This window comes from Elephantulus edwardii, unplaced genomic scaffold (assembly GCF_000299155.1).
Source record: "Elephantulus edwardii isolate Elephantulus edwardi_28Jun2011 unplaced genomic scaffold, EleEdw1.0 scaffold00066, whole genome shotgun sequence".
Lineage (NCBI taxonomy): Eukaryota > Metazoa > Chordata > Mammalia > Macroscelidea > Macroscelididae > Elephantulus > Elephantulus edwardii.
The window spans coordinates 2,303,726-2,325,604 of NW_006399816.1; the positions used below are offsets into that span (position 1 = coordinate 2,303,726).

Here is a 21,879-nt window from a genome sequence, read left to right on the forward strand (position 1 = left end):
TGCTTCCAGCCTCTCCCACCCCTCCTGGATCCTTATCCTCTTTCTACAATAACGGTTTTATACAATATTTATCCTTATGTGACTGAGTTAGTTCACTCAGCACAATGCTCTCCAGTCCCTCCCAACTTAGGTAATAATTTACAAAGTTATTGCTCCTGCGTGTTGCATAGTATTCCACTGTGTGAATATACCACAATTTCTCAATCCATTCATTTATGGTTGGACATTTGGGCTGTTTCCATATTCTTGCAAGAGTGAATGATGCTGCTATGAACATTGGTGTACAAATATTTGTTCTTTTGTGACTGACTTATTTCACTAAGCAAAATGTCTTCTAGGTTCATCCATGTGGTGAAACCATGAGGTTTTAAAAAGTCATCATTATTCTTTAATAGGAAAACATTTTCTTTATGGACCTGGTATTAACTACTTATGTATGTGGGCCACATGGTCTCTGTCGAAACTATTCAACTTTGCCCTTACATGAAAGCAGGGACAGATAACAAGTAAATGAATGAGGACAGGGCTATGTTCCAACAAAGCTTCAGTCCCACAGGCTGTAGTTGACCAACATCTTTACTAGTGAATAAGTCACTTATTTAGAGTCTGACAACTTGCACATGTCAGAGCCAAGGCTTAATCCTAGGCCCAGAGGGCTTCTTCCAATATCTACATCTGCCTTCCAAGAAATACAACTGGCATAAAAAGAAAATATTATTTCCTTGTCTTTTCCTCATTCTGACTTTAAGTGCTCACTCACTCAGTCACTCTTTCCCACTGAGTAAGAACTAACTCATAGTTGACCCTCCAGCAGGTTTTTGAGGCTGTAAATAGCACAAGAGGAGATTACTCATCTTTCCCCCTTGGAGCTGCTGCTGGATTCCACCTACCAGAGGCATGGCCTTTGGGTTGGCAGTAGTGTTGTTTTGGGGGGAGGTATTAATAGGTAACATCCACCAGAAAAAATAAAATGGCAAAAAAACCCATTAGGTAACCAGGAGGCTATAGTAGGAAAAGTTTTACTTCTAATATTGCTGAGAATTCCAACATTCACTTTTAATTCTAGGTAGAATCAGCCTGGCTAGACAAAGCTGAGCTGAGAATTGTGAACAAGGTTGGATTCAGAAACATCACACAACACTCTCATACACTTTAACACAATGTTAACTAGTTTTTAGCTCTGAGATGAAATAAAATGAGCTAAAAAGTCTTTGCTTCTTGACTTCTCACTTCAGGCTTTTTGATTTTCTGAATGATTATGGTCTCACACACTGACCAAGGAGCCAAAGTTTCACTGCAGGGATACCTATGAGACACTGCAGATTTAGTTCCAGACCACGGCACTAAAGCAAGGATCATTCCCCACCTGCCAAAAAGTCACATGAATTTTTTTGGCTTCCCAGTGGATTGGAAAGTCCTACCTGCACTACACTGTTGAATATTAAGTATACAAAATACCATTATGAAAAAGTAAGAATTACCAAGATGTGAGAATAGCAGAAAGCTGAAACAGGATCAACATCTCACACCAAACACAAAAATTAGCTCAAGGTGGATCAAAGACCTGGGAGTAAAGCCTAAAGTCATAAAGTTCATAAGAGACAAACTGGGATCAAGCTTAGAAGCATTAGTTCAAGGTATAAATAGACTGCCAAATACAGCCAGAAATACACACTCTAAAGAAGATAAAATTGATGAATGGGACCTTCTAAAAATTAAACCTATGTGAGTATCAAAAACTTTTTCCAACAGAGTGAAAAGAAAACCCACCGACTGGGAACAAACATTTGGAAATACCATTTCAGATAAGAGTCTCAAAAGGAAAGTTTACAGAATACTCCTGGGCCTCCACAAGAAAAAGTCTGATAACACAATTACAAAATGGACAAAAGACATGGAAAGAATTTTCACAGAGGAAGATATATGAATGACCAACAGACACATGAAGAATTGCTCCAAATCATTGGCAATAAAAGAGATGCAAATCAAAACCATAACGAGATACCATCTCACTCCAGTAACAGTGGCAAAATTTAACAGGACAGCAAGTAATAAATGTTGGAGAGATAGAACTCTTTAAACATTGTTGGTGGGATTGTAAAATGATTGGTACAACCACTTTGGAAGGCAGACTGGAGCTTCCTCAAAAAGCTGAACATAGAAATTCCATATGCGCCAGCTATTCCACTGCTTAGAATATACTCTGAAAAAATGAGAACTGAGGCACAAACAGAGACTTGTACAACAATGTTCATAGCAGCATTAGTCACCATCCCAAGAACATGGAAACATCCCAGATGTCAAACCACAAAGGACTGGATTGAGAAATTACAGTACATTCACACAATGGAATACTACACAGAACACAGGAGCAAGGGTTTTGTTAATTATTAACTATCTTGGGAGGGACTGGAGAGCATTATGCTGAGTGAACTAAGTCAGTCCAACAAGGAAAATAAAATCATTACTGTAGAATGAGTATGAAGATCCAAGGGATGTGGATGGAAGCAGAGGAATGAGGATGTGCAGGGGGAGGGGGAATTAACTACAGGGTTGTACAATTTGACAGGTGGGTGGGTGAGGGAAATTGGAAGAATCTGGTCTGAAAAACAATGTATTCCAATTGTGTAAATAAACTAGTATAATAATTTTTTAAAAAGAAAATTAATATGCAATTTTAAAAAAAGTGACACAGAGACAGAAGTGAGCAGAGGCTGTTAAGAATGGAGCCAATGCAATTGGACAATTAAAACAGACTTTCAAGGGGGGGAAAAAGAATGAACTGGGGAGGAGGGTAGAGAAAATAGTGCAAAAATGAATGAATGAAAACCCAAAATCTCTGTAAATGCTCATTAAAATTAATAAAATTTAATAATAAAAAAAAAAGAATGGAGCCAATAAACCTGCTTGATCAGGGTTGCCACAAACTTTTTTTTTTAAAAATTATTTTTGTGTGAGTGTACCGTCAAATCAGATCTGACTGGTACAGGAAGAGATTGTCCCTCCTTCCCCGGCAGAGCATCTGGTGGATTCGAACCGTGCGCCTCTGGGATTGTAGTTGCAGCTCCTTGCCAAACTTTTAATCTATTAAAAAACTGCAAGATCTGCAAAAGGTAACAAAATGAAGCCGTGTTTGTGTTCTCAAGCTACCTAGAAGCTGGTAGAAGGCACAGGTTACTTTCATATCTACACATAAATCTTCTAAAGGTCTCCACTGCTTTTGAGACAAAGTCTAAAATCCTAATCTCCATTATAGAGGTTCTCCCCAGCCCAGCCTTGTGTGTACAGCCAGGCTCAGCTCACCCTCCCCTATGGCTTTCTATGAACAGTTCCTTGAAGGCATCATATTCCAGCTCTCTCACTCCAACTTCCTTCCTCTTCTCTTCACCTAGCTAACACCAGGCCATCCTTCAGATCACAGTTTAGACGTCACTTTCTCAGAGACGAAGGACTTGAAGCTGTGCTTAACTCTGGCACAGGCCAGTGTCACTGCATTTTCTCTGCCTTCACACGAATATCCCATTTTCTCTGCACAACCTCTGTGCTTGCTTAGAAGCTCCACGAGAGGAGGCAAAAAGTCTATCGTGGGCATTTACTTTGCTGAAAGAATCAGGAGACACCAAATGGTATAAATTCCACATTTCCACAATTGTATTTTCAAAACCAAATAAGGGGTTTTGATTCTTTTCTTTGGCTTCCTAGCGACAGTTCTTTGGCTCAAAAGGAGAAACGTTTACAAGGAAATACACTGTTAGTGCTACCTCTTTGGTTTCTTTTGTTTAATATTTCTGAGTCTTTGCCAGAAAGCAGCATTTGGTGTCCCGATAATAAAGCTACTGCTGAGGAGAATTTTGTTATGTCCTGGTGGCCTGATCTGTAAGGAGTTTTCCTGCTAGCTCAAAGGTGCTGTCTCTCTAGTGGTCTGAACCCACCAACTGCCTCAGAAGAGAAAAATAGGTAATCTCTTTTGGCGCAATTTTCAGTCTTGGAAAACCCAATGGAGGAGTAGTAAGTCAGTTTTAACTTGACAGCCATGAGTTTGACGGTGCTTTTCCCTGTGCCAAAGGCAGTGACTTCCACGATGAGCACTTCCAGTTCCCGTGCAGGTTTTCTAAATGTTTCAAAAGACTGTAAGACCATATATTATGGTGTTTCTTTTGACCAAAAGCACAATCACGGTACCTTTTAAAAATTCCATGAATAATGAATAGCATCTTAAACTAAACAGAAAGGGAAAATAAACTTGAAAATTAAGAAATCACCTCCACTCTTGGTACAGCAAGCTGTACCAAGAATGCTTATACCCAAGAAAATGACTTTAAGATCTCTCAATGGACTGCATATCAATAGACCAAAAGTTACACACAGTAATTTCTCACAGACCAGAGAGTTAATCTGTTGAAAAATACTGACTGGCAAAACCAAGGCAGGCAAGATAAGGTAGTATAAAAAATAAGGGTGTGGAAGAATAATCATAAAAATTAAGCAAGCATTTGTTCCTAAGACAAAATAGATGCACGTGTGCTGGAGCCATCATTGGCTTGACAGGACATGAATGTGGCACTGTGTTCTGCTAAGCAGTGGGTTCCCTGGATTCATCAAGTGAAGACCAAGTGTGTTCTTACAAGTGTTAGAACGAACCCCTTCCTGATTTAAGTTTTAATCAGCACACCTTTCTGTCTTTAAAAATGCTAGTAATATGACTTGGTTGTACTTGGTTTTCATGCCTTACACCTCAGAGCTCAGGAGCACGCCACTATAATCCTGCTCTTTGCCCTGCACAAAGGCGGGGTGGTGCAGAAAAACAGAGCTACCTCTGTAGTCTTTGAGCAGCGGGGCAGGGAGGAGGAGGAAGAGATAGGAAATAGAAAATGATCACTGTCCTGTTTCTTCAGGAGGGCTGAAGTCTTAAGAAGATGATAAAATCATGGTGTTTTCATTTTTGATCATCGTGCATAAAACTACATGAACCCTAAATTGCAACTGGCCAAGGATTATCACAAACTGTGCAAACGCCAAGAATCCAGAATAAGATGCAATCACTATCTGAAGTTTAATATCTTCTTTCTAACAGAGCTCCGGTAGCCTAGTGGGAAAGGAGTTGTGCTGCCAACTCAAAGGCAGGCATTTTTAAATTGCCAGCTTCTCCGAGGGGAAAAAAAATGGGTGGCCTCCTCCCACGTGATTTACAGCCTCTGAAAACCCACTGGAGAGTCAGCAATGAGTCAATTCCAACTTGCTGAAACAGTAACTGTATCTTCTTCCTTAGAAACAATTGATTCACAAGTACAGTGCTTTGGGACCATCTTCCTGGTAAATAAAAACATATAAACTTCGCAATTCTGTTCAAGCGTGAGCGTGAACACAGAGGCACAGGAGGACTTCATCTTTAGGTGCAGCTGCAAGCAAGCTAGTCACAGAATCAGATTTGGGGTTCTGACACCACACAACTCCATGACCTCAGCTCTACCATCTCTTCAGTGCACTCGGCTCTGGCCTTGCCCGATCCCAAGGCTGTCATTAGGCTTGAATCCGGGTCTGCACATGGAAGCACTCAGCTACAGAATGCTGCATATTTGTAAGGAATCATTACCATTCTTTCCATTCTGAATTTCACTGCTAAGTAGGCTTGCTATGTCAAATGGTGACACATAAAGAATTGGCACAGACCTTCTCAGTGTTCAGCTTACCTGTGTTATGTCTGGCTACAAGACCCTTGGAAAAATCCCCAGGCGTTGGGGAGGTCCTGTTGTCCCACTTTACTATGTCAAGATTGTTGCAATATTCCCATCTCTTCTGTTGAAGCTCCTGTAACCAGTAAGTCATGAGTTGACGATTAGGAGCCTAGAAAGAGAGTGAGGAGAAAGGATTATAGTCACCAATATGAGGAGGAGTCAGGGAAGGGGAGTATGGATTACATTTTGTGGGGACAGGTTATAATACATCTTGCCACATGAAAGAGTGGGTTACAAAGAATATGTCAGTTTGTAGCCTATTTTAGTGAGCAGTGATGGGGATCTTAAAAGTTTGTTAGTGATCAACTAAGGTGCAACTTTTGGTCTTTCCCAGTCCAGGGCAAAGAAGAGTGAATAAAATCAAGGACACATGTAAACAATGGATCCAAAGGGCTAATCGACCATGAAAACACAGCCTCAAGATGAGAAGAACAAAGATAGTGCCTGGTAACCACTACCAACCACTCTGAATCCTGAATAGAATTGGAGTAAATATGGAATAAAACTAAAAATCCTAAAAAAGACTAGACTTATTGGTGAGATAGAGATTGGCAGAACCCCTCTGACTATGTCCAGGCCTGGAACTAACCTCATCTCCATGACTCAATATTCAGCCAAACAATAAGACAACTTCTGGGAGTATGCACCCCTTAGAATACAAAATCACTCTCAATAAAATGGTCAGCATTTGTGGAAGAACAAAGTTCAGAAGGCAGAAAGGGTTAGGAAAAGAGGAAGAATGGAAACAGGAAACATAGGGAGGGATTTGGATGCTGATGTTATACTGTAAGGACTACAATCAATGAAACAAAATGGGTTGAATGGAAAACTGATCTGCTAAATCTTCATCCAATTCACAATAAAGAGGGCTTTTTAAAAAAAGAAATAAATTTAAAAATAAGACTCTATCAAGGAGATTACAGTTGATATTAGTAGTTTTGCTCACAAAGATGGCCTAGCAAAGAGAAATTAAAAAATTCCATAAAGACTCTGACACCAACAAAATGTAATTCTAAAAATCAGAAATCAATATAACATCCCCCACCCTAAACAAGTTTTAGGAAAGCTTGAAAATCCTGCTGCTTTCACTCTGAGCACCTATCAATTTCATCATGAGAAATCAAAAGATCTAACATTCTTGCCAGAGCACATAAATACTGATATTGAAACTCTGTAAGTATCTGGAAGAGTGTATAAAGAAAACAGCAGGCTAAAATTAGACACACATCTCAGAATGACTGAAGTTTTAAAAACTTGTGAACATTAGCAATATTGACGAGAAGGAACTTTCACACACTGCTAATGGAACACAGTACTTTGGAAAAAAACTGTAATTCTTTATACAGTTAAGCACACACTTACCATATGTGACCATATGTAACCTGTTAATGCCACTCCTAGAGATATCTATCCAAGAGAGATAAAAACATATTCATACAAAATCCTCTATACCAATGTTTATTCATAATTACCAAAAAGTGCAAATCACCCATATCTTCTTCATCTGATGAACCAGTAAAATAAACTGTGCAACATCATACAAAGCAATAGTATTTATCAATAAAAAGTAGAAACCCTCTTAATTCATACAGCAATATGGATGAATATTAAATGCATTTTGTTAAATGAAAGAAGAAAGAGTGCCTATTGTTTGGTTCAATTTATGTGGTATTTTGAAAAGGTAAACCTGTAAAGACAGGAAGCAAATCAGTGGTTATCAGGGCTGGGGGTAAGTGCAGGGGTTAATGGCAATGGGGACCACAAGAGAACCTGTAGACGACGGAGCAGTTCTATACCACAACTGTGGTAACAGATAACTGACTCTATGCATTTGTATAAACTTACAGACATACACAACACAAAAAGTTCATTTCACTGTATGTACATCAAGAGAAAAAAAAATCCCCAAATCCAAGACAGCCAAAATATGGGGAGAAGTGCCAACTGCCCCTTAAAGAAGTCCTAAAAAGAATGCAAAGGCCCAGTTACAGGAAACTCATCAACAATGGCATCAAATAAGGTTCCCAGGATATGAAAGGTCTGGCAATCAGAGAAACCACAATACAGGTCTGACAGCAAGTAACAGGCCTGGTGATTAAACCAGTCCTGTTCAGAAGAAAAGGAATGCTGCCACTGTAGCCCAACTTGGAGTCATTTTAGTGAGCTTTGCCCATGGGGCACCAAGTAAGGAAGACCACCAAGTAAGGAAGATTATAGAATCTCTGAGTATTCCACTATAGGAAATGCTTGAAAGTATCAGTCATCATTTTACCCTTCAACCAGCATCTATCTGATTTACTGAGCATCTATCTTATACCAGGAGCTGGGGACTGATCCTGAAAATAAACTAATGAGAAATATAGGAAAAACAAATCAGCGTTAAGTGCTCTGGCAAAGGTCAGAGTGGGTGAAGTGAGGCTGACTAGAGACCAGGGAAGAAAGAGTGAGCAGGAAGGTATGAAAAGTTTAGGAGATCTGCCATCAGTTCAGATTACTGGCTTAGTATCTATCTTCTCCCACAAACAAACTCTATCATATCTCCATTCTCCTACCATCTACTTAGCAGCAGACATACTCTATTAGGTGCCATCGAGTTAACAGTGACTCACAGTGATCCTATGAACAACAAATCAAAACCCTGCCCTGTCCTGTGCTATCATTGTCTGCACAATGTTCAAGCTCATTGTCACAGTGTCAATCTATCTTGTTGAGGATTTTCCTCTCCTTCACTGGATTAGTCTTCAAACTGACATCTTTGCTCTTTAGCACTCTGGAGAGATCTTTGACAGCAGATTTCCCCCAATGCAACACATTTTATTTCTTGAAGGATATTACCATGGATGTTGATTATGGATCCAAGTAAGTGAAATCATTGATAACATCAATCTTCTCTCTTGATTTATCTATTTTGATGTTGCCTATTGGGTTAGAACAGCACATCAGCAGAGAATTGCCAGAAGTCCAGGCTGGGTTTAGAAGTGGTCGTGGTACTAGGGATATATATTGTTGCTGATGTTAGATGGAACTTGGCTGAAAGCAGAGAATACCAGAAGAATGTCTACCTGTGTTTCATTGATTATGCAAAGGCATTTGACTGTGTGGATCATAACAAACTGTGGCTGACTCTGAGAAGGATGGAAATCCCAGAACATTTAATTGTGCTAATGCGAAACCTATACTTGGACCAAGAGGCAGTAGTCAGAACAGAGCAGGGTAACACTGCATGGTTCAAAATTGGGAAGGGTATACGCCAGGGATGCATCCTGTCTCCATACCTTTTCAACATGTATGCAGAGCAGATTATCCGAGAGGCGGGGCTCTATGAGGAGAATTGTGGCATCAGGATTGGTGGAAGATCTATTAACAATCTGTATTATGCAGATGACACAACCCTGCTTGCTGAAACTGAGGAAGGCCTCATGCACTTGCTGCGAAGGGTCAAGGACTGCAGCCTTCAGTATGGACTGAGGCTCAATGTCAAGAAGACAAAGATTCTCACCACTGGACCAATTGGCAGCGTCAGGATGGATGGCGAAGAGATTGAGATTGTTCACAGCTTCAGTTTGCTCGGCTCCACAGTCAACACTCTTGGCACCAGCAGTCAGGAAATCAAAAAGTGTATCGCGATGGGAAAGTCTGCTGTTAGGGACCTCTCTAAAGTACTCAGGAGCAACAGTGTCTCTCTGGAGACTAAGGTGCGCCTGATACAGGCCATGGTCTTTGCAATCGCTTGTTATGCATCAGAGAGTTGGACAATGACTAGGGAGGACAGAAGGAGAGTTGATGCTTTTGAGCTGTGGTGCTGGAGAAGAGTACTGAATGTACCGTGGACTGCCAGGAAAACAAACAGATTCATCTTGGAGAGGATTAAACCAAGCTGCTCCTTGGAGGCAAGGATTCTGGAGCTTCGTCTGACATACTTTGGACATGTTGCCAGGAGGGACGGGTCCTTGGAGAGGGACATCATGCTTGGGAGGGTGGAGGGACAGCGCAGGAGGGGAAGACCCTCTATGAGATGGACTGATTCAGTGACTGGGGTAATAGGGATGGGTGTGTCAGAGGCAGTGCGGTTGGCGCAGGATAGAGCAGGGTTTAGGGCTGTTGTCCATAGGGTCGCTATGAGTCGCAAACAACTCGACGGCACATAACAACAACAACAACAAACAATTGGGTTAATTGTAAGGATTTTTCTTTTCAGTGGCACACCTACAAATCACAACAACACACCACTCACTACAATATGGCAAAGTAACAGATGAGTGGTGTGTCAGACACACAGAAGGCATTTATTCAATAAATAAGTGAAGGAATGACACAACTGGGTCTTCACTCCAGGTCCTGGGAGAGGACCAGAAAGGGGTAGGAGATAAAGGCTGAGCCTGCAGGTGTCTCCTGGCTCTCCAACACCTCCTGGAGCCTTTGTGATCAAAATATGGATGTTGACTTTGGCATCCAGACATACTGACCCACTCTCTTCCAGGGTGTACAGTTACTGGTTCTATTATGTCCTGTCAGAAAGTCTGGCACATGTTCTCACATATCCATCACTAAGTTAACCTCTCTAGTTTCCCGCAATACAGGCCCCATGGGGGCGGGGAATTCTGTTCTTATACAAGAAAGGCTTTTCCCTTAAAATTCCCCAAGTATGAAACCTAACTGGGGAAGGCTTGTTGCTATTAGGTGCTGTCGAGGCTAGCAGAACTAAGGAAGGATTACTAACCACTTAAACATATCATAGCTTTCTGGGAAAGGGGAAAAAATAGATTACATGCTTAAGATGCCTGACATTGTATTCATGTTATAAAATTAAAAATTTATTGCTGTCGAATTGGAAATGAGTCCTAGCTGACCATCACCAGTTTTGGCGGAGGCTACAAATTGCACAGGAGAAGGTTGCCTGTTTTATCCTATGGAGCTGCTGACAGATTCGAATTCCCTGAGGGGCACCACCTTTGGGTTAACAGTAAAACATCTTATCCCATCAGAGCTCTCAACTCCCGTTCTAGAAATCTTTTTAGCAAAAGATAGACGATATGAATGAAATGAGCTTCTTTTTCTTACTACAAATTCAAAATCATTGAAAGACTCTTAATTTCCATCCTCAGACAGCTGGAGTCAGGTTGCTAGGACCTGTTTGCAGAAGACTACTAGGGCAGTGAAAAGTATGAAAAAAGGGTCTGCTATCAGGGAGGTGATATCAGATGCAGAAACAAAGACACTGTAAGACATAAGCTGATGAAAAATAAAGCACACACACAATCAGCAGAAACTGGAAAAGCCATTGTGTTTTCCATTTGGTATCTCTTTAATAGAGAAATCAACTGATCTAGCCAAGCTCAGTCCTAATGAAATATATACAAACAAGTCTCTGCTTCATTACAGAAAAATTAGACTGGAACTGTCTTATCCAATACAACAGCCACAGCTACTGAGCAGCTGAAATGTGACTAATGTCATATGTTGAAATGATAAAGCTTGTATGTGTGTGTGCATAAGCACATACACATACACATATATGTAATACACATGGGTTGAAGAAAGTATGGTATTAAAATTAATTATACCTTTTTCGGTGACCATTCAAGAACTTTACATTATCTATGTGATTCACATTATATCTGCATTTGTATTGTTGCACTGTTGTTGTTGTTGTTGTAGTACTAGTCTAGATCAAAGAATTGAAAGATTCCACTTTGACTGTCAAAGATGGTTGAGTGTCTGAAAACAGTGCCCAGGGGAATTACGGACATACCCTGTTTCTTGAGTTTTGTTTTAATGCTCTTTGCAGATACTGTGCTGTTTTACACACTGAAGATCCATGGCAACCCTGCCTTGACCAGGTCTACTGGAGCTATTTTAGAAAGAGTATGTGCTCACTTCATGGCTCAGTGTCACATTTTGGTAATTCTTACAGTATCTGAAAGTTTTTCATAATTCTATTACATACTTAAAATACTATCCAACCACGGCCATTGAGTTTCTAAACTGTAAATCTTAACAGCCTCTTTCTCCCGAGGAGTGACTGCTGACCCTAATCCACTACCAGGGTTCCTTAGCAGACTATGTTGTTATGTGCTGTCAAGTTGAGTATGCTTCACAGTGATCGTTTAAACAACAGATCTGAACCCTGTCCTAATCCTGTGCCATATTTACAATCTCCGCTATACTCCAGCCCATTACTGTAGTCATTGTGCCAATCCACCTGGTTGAGGCTCTTCCTCTCTTTTACCAACTGTCCAATTTTCCAAGCATAATGTCTCTCTCCAAGGAATAGCCTCTCCTAGCAACATGCCCAAAATATGAGAGATGAAGCTTTATTACCTTTGCCTCCAAGAAGCATACCTGTTTGTTCTTTTGGCAGTCTATGATATTCAGTACTCTTCTCCAACAATAGACTGTAGCATGGTGTAAACAAATGTAACTTTTATATGCACTGAAAAACCCCAAAATTTGTGTGACTCACTTTATTGTGATGTTCACTTTATTGTGGTGGCTTGTAACTGAACACACAATATCTCCAAAGCACGCATGTATGAATGCCAATTAGGGGCATGGGTGTAGGGGGAAGGGGGAAGGGGTGTGGCCAACACATCCTTCCACAGAACCTTATGACTCAAGACAACGTCTCCCTTCTTTAAATAGATACTTCCATATCACTACCACAGGAGAAAAATAGCAATCTCCTCCTATGAGATTTATAGCCTCTGAAAACTCACTGGAGGGTTAGCTATGAGTTCGTTCGACTTGATGGTACATAACAACAACAATACTGCTAAGCACTCTGTGCTTCATTACATATCTCCAATCACCTCCTGCTCTGGTAAGGTTAATGAAGATGCAAATATTCTTAAGGAACCCAAACACATGCTGGTTCTGGCTCAAATTCATTGCTATTAAGTCAGAATTAACTCACAGTTGACCCTCCACTGAGTTTTTTGAGAAGCACAAGAATCACAAGAGATGAAATTACCCATCTTTCTCCCAAGAGTTGCTGGTGGGTTTAAACCAACCAAGAGGCTGTGCCTTTGGGTCAGCAGCCAACTCTGTAAGGACTAAGCCACCAGACCTGCCCAGGTTGTACTGAATGCTATATATACAACTTTAGTAACTTTACCAACTCCTCCAAGTAGACCCCTGGAACAATCTGCTCTCACAGATTGTATCTCTATGCATCTATCAGTAGGAGTTCCCTCTACTGTCAGCCTAGCTGGTCACAAACGAGGCCATCAACACTGAAGTTCACCACCACCACAGAGGATTCACCCCCTGGCCAGAGGGCAAGGAGCATGACTGAGAGGTTCACACCTTCACACCTAGACTGACCATTCAAAGAACTTCCAGAGATCCAGGCAGACATTCAAATCATGCTGGCAAGAACAGAAACAAGGCGAAGTTCCTCAGATCAACAAAGATCCAAGAGCCAAGGACAAGCAAACATCTAGAAGGAGGCCAGAGTCAGCATCTGCTGCCTAATGGTCCACAGGGCCATCTCCCCAGCCAGAGCTCCACCCACATCCATCTTCTCTGACTCCTATTAATCCATCAAGGTCAAACACGCAAATACCATCTCTTCAAGAGAGGTTCCCCAGATTTGTGTCTACAGGTTCCTTCCACCCCTGAGTGAAGAGTTCAAAGTCCCGCACAGCTCAGTGTACCTTCCCCTGGGGTAGGGGCACTTCCTGTCCCTTGTGTCTTCTCCAACTTGTATCAGTGTGAAAGCAGAAGACAAACATGCTGTCTCAATAATGCCTAGTACAGAGCCTTACCTGTGGTTAAATGCTCAAACATCTGACTCACTCTCTCATTAGGTTCAGCTGCTGAAACTGGCAAATGACTGCTAATACCCCAATTCATACAGAGCATGTTCCCCAGTGTAAGAGACCAAGCCAAATACCTTGGGTAGTCATTCTGGCTGTCCCCTAAATGGCTTAATGCATGTTTGGGGCAGGAGGCACAGACAATGATAAGGCAGACAAGGTGGGCATGTTCTTGATGGGGCACTCATCTGCTGGATTTAGGTGCCAGTTCAAAGTAAAAAAAAAACAACAACCAAGCCTTTCTTACTTAGCATGAAGTGGAATTTGATCCTTAACAACTGGCTGTGTAATGTCCCAGCTGTTTCTACAAACATTTGTTTCTAGGTCTAAAATCCCAACCCAGATGCCACTCTTGGGTGAGAAAAATCCTAGCCACTTGTTCTTTTCTTAAACTCAGCACTACTTTTCTTCTCCCCCCACACCCCCTCACCATGTTCTCTCCCTGGTGCTCAGGAAAGTCTCACAATAAAGTCATCTGATCCTAAGTTAACCTACTGCAATATCCATTTATGAAGGAGGAGGCTAGAGTATCAATATTCCACCAGCCAACAAAGGTATGACCTCTTTATCGTACTATATTCTCTAGTATACAGACAATTGAGATTTGTTTTAGCTTTTTATTCCCTGTGTTTCCCACTCTGTGTAAAGAATTTATACCTACCAACACTTAGCACTTTCAGAGGCTGTTACAATACCAACCTCTGACCCACAATCTCATTTCTCGGAACCTATCTAAAGTAAACCAAAAGAAGGAAAACACTGATACATAAAGCCATTTGCTCATTTACTTGACAAATATTTATATTAAGAATCTAACTTGGGTTATTTCCATTGGTTAACATTAAAAATACAGACTTGGATAAAACCTGGCCAATTTCTGAGATACTCCCAATAAATAAATGTTCATCTGAGACACTCCCAATAAATAAATGTTCATCTTTACACAAGCAACAAAGTTAGAAAACAAATGTTCTCAATTACAAGCAAAATATAAAATACTTAAATACACACTTAAAAGACCTTTTGTGGGCAGGTTAGCTTTGAGTTGGTTTCAATTCTGTGACAAATGTGTATGTGCTATATAAACTACTTTAAAAGTCAAGTCAAAATTGCAAAAGAATTTCTTCATAAAGTGGCAAAGATATTATTAAATTCATTGAAATTGATCTTCTGATATTTCATAAAAATAAATAAGAGGTTTATTTGCCCTACCATGTGGTTACATATATGAAAAAGCCACAGTACTTAAAGCAGCATTATGCTGCCAGAGAATCAAAATAAAGACATTTATGTGGCATTTCAAAGTATTAATTATTAAATAATGGTATTAGGACAGCTGTATAAAACATTTGGAATAATGCTACCATGAAACATGAACAAACAAATGATTCATTATTACCTAGGTAAGAAACCAAAGTTCTAATATAATGCAGTGAGGTGAAGTTGATTCCAACTCGTGGCAATGCTCCATCAGGTTTTCAAGGCTGTACATTTTTTTAAAAATTTTATTATTTTTGTGCATGTACTGTCAAATCAGATCTGACAGGTACAGGAGGAGATCATCCCTCCTTCTCCAGCAGAGCATCTGGCAGATTTGAACCACGCACCTCTGGGAATGCAGTGCAGCTTCTTGCCACTAGGTCACAAGAGTTCCCTCGAGGGCTGTAAATATTTTTTTTATTATTATTAAATTTTATTAGTTTTAATGAACATTTACAGAGATTTTGGGTTTTCATTCATTCATTGTTGCACTGTTTTCTCCACCCTCATCCCCAGTTCGTTCTTCTTCCCCCCCCAATGTCTGTTTTAATTGTCCAATTGCCACAGTGCTTGTCAAAGCCCTTGCCATTCCCTATCACTCCTCCCTGAGAGAGACTTCATCCTGATTCATAAGGAAAAGGGGATGGCGTATTCTCTTAGCTACTTCCTGCTGAAAAGAGAAGCTGTGGGTTTCAGGGTGAATGTCTTCTCTCACTACTCTAAAGGGCCCCCTTGGCAGTAGGAAACACATAGACTATTATGGAGATTGATTTTGGAATTTAGATGCACTGTTATCAATTGTGCTTAGCTGTATATGTTCATATCCTTGAAGATGTATCATGGAAGTATTGCAGCCTAGAAGATACAAATTTAACTAACAAGTTAAAAGTGCATGAGTCAAAAATTGAAAAGCAATAATATTCTGAGTAGAGGTTCTAATAGTGGCACAAATCAAGTTACAGAGGTAAGGTGATTCCATTGCCATCCTTACTCTAACTTAATTCTTTTTTTTAATTTAAATTTGTTTTTAATTTCTGTGAAAATTTACAGAGGCTTTGGATTTCCATTCATTCATTGTTGTAGATTTGTCCCCTCCCAAGACTCCCCCCCACCAGACATTACCCTCTTGGAAAAGTAAAAGAAAAGATTCTTTCATTATTTAATGAGAGCAGCAGCCTCTCTTTCTCCCAAGAAGCAGTTGGTGGGTTAGAACTGCTGATCGTTCAGTTAGCAGCACAACTCACCATGACACCAAGGCTCCTTGATCATAATATAAAAGAAAATGCATTCAAACTGATTAAGGATGTAGACACAAAAGCTATTAAAATTACTATGAAAAATGCCTATATAATTAAATTTGTTTCTGCAACTTGTCGCAACAGCTGCATAGAAGTCCACCAAATTTTAAAGGTCTCCAAAGTACTGAAGAGCAATGGTGTCTCTCTGGAGACTAAGATGCATGTGATACAGGCCATGGTCTTTGCAATCACTTGTTACGCATCAGAGAGCTGGACAATGACTAAGGAGAATAGAAGAATTGATGCCTTTGAGCTGTGGTGCTGGAGAAGAGTACTGAGGGTACCATGGATTGCTAGGAAAACAGATTCATCCTGGAAAGGGTCAAACCGGGCGGCTCCTTGGAGGCAAGGATTCTGAGGCTCCGTCTAACATACTTTGGACATGTTGTAAGGAGGGACCAGTACTTGCAGAGGGACATCATGCTTGGGAGGGTGGAGGGACAGCGCAGGAGGGGAAGGCCCTCTATGAGGTGGATTGATTCAGTGACTGGGGCAATTGGGATGGGTGTATTGGAGATGGTGCGATTGGCACAGGACAGAACGGAGTTTAGGGCTGTTGTATATAGGGTCGCTATGAGTTGCAAGTGACTCGACGGTACATAACAACAACATACAAGGGATGGTTCAACATGAAATCAAGCAATGTGAAATCAAGCACAAATTAACTCTGGAAGGTATCAACAAGGACTTCTAGAACAGCCAAAACGTAAATACAATCAGTAGCCACAAGCTTCTCTACTCAGTGGCTCCTACTCACATGCACAATGATGCTGTGGACAAGAAAAGGAGACCACTCTTTCAAAACTGGACTCTAAATTTAAAGTTAGAAGGACAGCTGCTTCAAACTAAGCCATAAAACTGCTTTCTATCAAACACCAACAGATTGACTGAGAATCTGATAAAGCAACAAAAAATTTGTCCAAAAAAAATCCCGAAAACAAACTGCTTTCTATATGGGCAACTCTAGGCTCCACAAGAAGAAGACTTGAAGCAATTACTGACAAAGATTAAAGACCACAGCCCCTCAGTTTGGATTACACCTCAACATAAACAAAAGCAAAATCCTCACAACCAGACCAATAGGCAACATCATGATAAGTGGAGAAAAGATGGAGGTTGTCATGGGTTTCCTTTTACTTGGTTTTACAAACAATGCCCATGGAAGTAGCAATTAAGAAATCAAGCTGACATACTACACTGAACAAATGTTTAGCTAAGGACTTCTTAAAAGCCTTTGTAAAAAGCAAAGATGCCACTTTTAAAGACTAAGTGTGACTGACCCAAGCTAAAGTCTTTTCAATTGTCTCCTATAAATGTGAAAGCTGGGAAATGAACAAGGAAACTGAAGAAGAACTGCAGCCTTTGAGCTAAGGTATTAGTGAATATTGACTATACTACAGACTGCCAGAAGAATGAATAACTCTATCTTGCAGGAAGCACAACTAGAATGCTCCATAGAAGTTAGGATGGCAAGGCTCTGTCTCAGATACTTTGGGCAATGATATCAAGGGGGAAGTCCCTGGAGAAGAATATGATGCTTCGTAAAGGGTCAGTGAAAAAAGGGAAGACGGTCAACAAGTTAGGGAGCTCTGGCCGCCTAAAGGTCAGGAGCTGCACTGCTGACTCAGAGGCACACAGTTTGAATCCACCAGCTGCTCCATGGGAGCAGGATGGGCAATCTTTTCCAGTGTTCACTGCCTCTGAAAATCCTCTGGAGGGTCAGCTATAGGCCGATTTCAGTTCTACCGTACATAACAAAAATCAACAAAGATGGCTGCAACACAGTGGCTATAACAATGGATTCAAACATAACAACAATTTTAAGCATGGCCAGGACCAGGAAGCACTTTGTTCTTTGTATATAAGATCACTATGAGTTGGAACTAATCAGACTTGACACTTAACAGAATTCAGGATGAGTTACAGGCAGAAGTCTCATATTCTTCATTAAATAGAGTCTGACAGAAACCCAAGGAATCCTAATGATATAGTACACAATGTGCTTGACTACTAATAGGTCAGTGGTTCAAGTCCATCAGCGAGAGAAAAATTGGCAGTTTTCTCCAATAAAGAAATCCAGTGAAGTTCCACTATAAATAGCAGGTTTCAGAGGAATCTACTTCATGATGTTATGAAGATGAAGTGAGTTAATACATTTCAAGTTCAGTACAGGATACATGTGAACTGCTCACTAGTTATCAATTACCCATAGTATCACGATTATCAAGATCTCACAGCTAATCTGGTACAGTCAAAATTCAAAGCTGGATCTATTTTACTTGCAACCAAGGGGAAGAATGGAGAGACCCATGTTCCCAGGCAAAATCCATCTGCTCAGCATTTCAACAGGAATCAGAAGTTCCTCTATGGTTTTTCTCAAACACCAAAATGCTGATGATCTCAATCAAAGGCAAAGTTCAATTAAAAGCAAAAGTTGGTTTTTGTTCTCCAACACGTGCCTGACATAGGTTTCTGAACATAACTGTACAACAAAAGAGGCTAATGTTGCACATATCACTTTTTTGCTGTAACGTGTCACTGAGTCGGAACTGACTCATAGCTGACCCTCAAGTGGGTTTTCAGAGATTACATCACACAGGAGGAGAATGCCCATCTTTCTCTTGAGGAGCCTTTGGGGTGGCAGTGTACCTCTTTACCATTAGGCCACCAGAACTTCCTACTTAAATACTACTTATGTATTACTTAAGCATTTATTTAAATACTACTTAAATACATCCAAATATCTCATGTTAGTCTACAGTATATTCAGGGTCATGGTTTTGTGAGGCTGTCTAGTCAACTGGCCTACTAAAAACTATTGTGTTTATCGAGTTACAGCTCCATTCCCCAGGTACAGCCATCCAAGATAAAAGTCTATATCCACACAAAGTAGCAGAAGAGAGAAAACCAAGAACTGGAGTAGAAACTGAATTAGAGATTTAAGCACCTCAATGAATCACTGCCATCTACTAGATGGGAGACCTTAAGAGTTGGATGGTATCTGATTAGTATTACTAAATATGCTGAACAAGGAATCGGTACATGAATCCTATCAAAAGGAGGGAAATAGAGAAAAGAATTTCAAGTCCCTACAGAATCTAGAGAAATCCTCAAATCTATTATATGGAGAAAAATCTTCAAACTGTGAACTGGAATCATCTCCTTGAAGTCATGTTTAAACAAACAACTATTTAGCTAAATAAGTAAATAATGTCTGTCATGCAACTTGTGTTCTTTTAAAGAATTAGCTATATGAGATCACACTATCAACAAAAACTCTAAAACATGAATAAGAAACTTGAGAGGGTGGCAGGTCAATGGTAATGAAAAAAATGTTGTTGTAGCTGTTGTCAAAGTTGAGTATGACTCACAGTGATCTTATCAACAACAGATGATAACCTTGTCTTATCCTGGGACATCCTCCTGATTTCTAACATACTCCAGTCCATTTCTGCAGTCACTGTATGAGTTCATCTGGTTGAGGGTCTTCCTCTCTTTTGCCAACCCTCCACCATTCCAAGGATGAAGTCCTCCTCCACGGAACAGCCTCTTCTACCAAAATTCCCCAAAGTATGTGAGACAAAGGAGAATTAATGCCTTTGAGTTGTGGTGCTGAAGAAAAGTACCAAATATACCATAGACTGCTAGAAGAACAAACAGGTTCATCCTTGAGAGGCTGAAACCAAGCTGTTCCTTGGAGGTAAGGACTCTAAAGCTCCATCTAACATACTTTGGACATGTTGCAAGGAAGGACCAGTCAGTCCTTAGAGAGGGAAATCATGCCCGGGAAGGTGGAGGGACAGCACAAAAGAAGAAAACCCTCAATGAGATGGATTGACACAGTTATTGGGGTAGATGTGTCAGAGACAGTAAGATCGGCTCAGTATAGAACAAGGATCAGAGGTGTTGTATATAGGGTTGCTATGAGTCACAGGCAACTTGACAGCACATAGCAACAACAACCTCCAAGACGCCCTCTGGTTGTACTTTCTCCAAGACATACTTGTTTGTTCTTTTTGGCAGTCCATGGGATATTCTTCAACATTGAAACTCAAAGCACTGATTCTTTTCCTGTCATCCTTATTCACTGTCCAGCTCTCAGATGCATAGCAAGTGGCTGAAAAGATCATAGCCTGAATCTGGCACACGTTAGTCTTCAAATTGACATCAATGCTCCTCAAGGTGAACAGGGATAGGCTATATACTGAGGTTAGTCATATACATACAGAAACTGAAGAAATGGCATATGTTCTACCAGGTCAATTTTAACTAAGATAAAAACTAAAAAGATAACATCCCATTTAGGAAGCTATTCCAATGTCCCTTGAAGAATCAATTTCCAACCTGCTGTATATACTGACTATATTTCATTAGCCATGTACTTAGATGAGAACTCTGGGTTCCTCCTCAAGGGTCAGGTCCTAAATGTTTACAAAAAGACTAGGATAACCAACGGTCACAAAGGAATCACAGAGAAGAGGATATACATACAGATAGGCTAGGTTTGCACACTTCATAAAAAGCAAATATATGAACAATTTGACTTACTCATGTTTCTTAAAGGAATGCAACAGCTGCTCACAAGTAAATTTTTGTTTCTTAATCCTAAGGGGGCAGCAGGTGGATCAGCAAAGGAAACGAAGACCCTCAACCAACTGGATTGACACAGTGACTCTGTGTGTGTCAGGAAATGTGAGGATGGTGCAGGACAGAACAGGGTTCAGATCTTTTGTTCATAGGGTTGCTGTGAGTCATACTCAACTCCATAGCACATAACAACAACAATCCTAAGGGGACTATTTGAATTTTTAAGAAATGTTTAAAGTATTTCATCTATTAATAATGAAAAGCATAAGAATATTGTAAGCTGCCTGACAACACAAAACTCATATGGATGACATTCTATAGCGCCTCAAATCTGATAAATAACTTTAGGATCCCAAATTTCTTTTGATTGTTTCAAAATCATGAGCCTGGAAACAACTGCAAGAGATTATCTGATCCACCATCAATCTAGAAATAAAAGGGGGAAAAGTGTTATTTCCCTGGGAAGGTTTTGCAATCTGTTTCAGTCCAGTCACAGATAAGGCAAATAATAAATAACACTGGCTTTCCTGAATACATGGAAAATGGAATGCAATTTCATGAAATTCCATTCCTCTCATTGGACACAAGAAATTCTCATTTTACATCTTTCAAAACTGCTGCCCTAAAATCATCACATTGAGCCATTTTATTAAATGTTCCCTGAATTCTGAGTCTTTTTCCAAAGGCTAAGCAAAAACACTACACAAATTTGCCTGAGTAACTGAAGTCAGGGGTGGAGGTGGGGAACCTTTAATTGAGAAAGATCCCACTTTTCATCCTCATGAATGGTCGCAGTTTGGCTCTGGTGGAGTAGACCATAGAGAGCTGCACTGTGAACCCAAAGGCAATGCCTCTCTGGCAGTTCTAATCCATCAGCAGTTCTGGGAAATCTCTTGTGTGATATACAGCCTCTAAGAACAATATCATTGATTTCACATGCAAGCAAAATTCTACTGAACATTATCCAAAAATGACTGGAACAATACATTAGCAGAGAACTGCCAGAAGTCCAGGCTGGGTTTAGAAGGGGTCGTGGTACTAGGGATATTGTAGCTGATGTTAGATGGAACTTAGCTGAAAGTAGAGAATACCAGAAGAATGTCTATCTGTGTTTCATTGATTATGCAAAGGCATTTGACTGCGTGGATCATAACAAACTGTGGCTGACTCTGAGAAGAATGA

The 21,879-nt window shown here is 40.3% G+C and overlaps 1 protein-coding gene across 2 annotated transcripts in view; it reads right to left on the reverse strand.

Annotated features, from left to right (window-relative positions):
* TBC1D2B (TBC1 domain family, member 2B) overlaps nucleotides 1–21,879 on the reverse strand; it is a 120,332-nt gene that overhangs the window by 84,095 nt on the left and 14,358 nt on the right. For both annotated transcript variants that reach the window (XM_006888256.1, XM_006888257.1), the window contains exon 2: nucleotides 5,691–5,844. In XM_006888256.1, coding sequence (XP_006888318.1) covers nucleotides 5,691–5,844 — 154 coding nt within the window. The remainder of the gene's footprint in view (nucleotides 1–5,690; nucleotides 5,845–21,879) is intronic.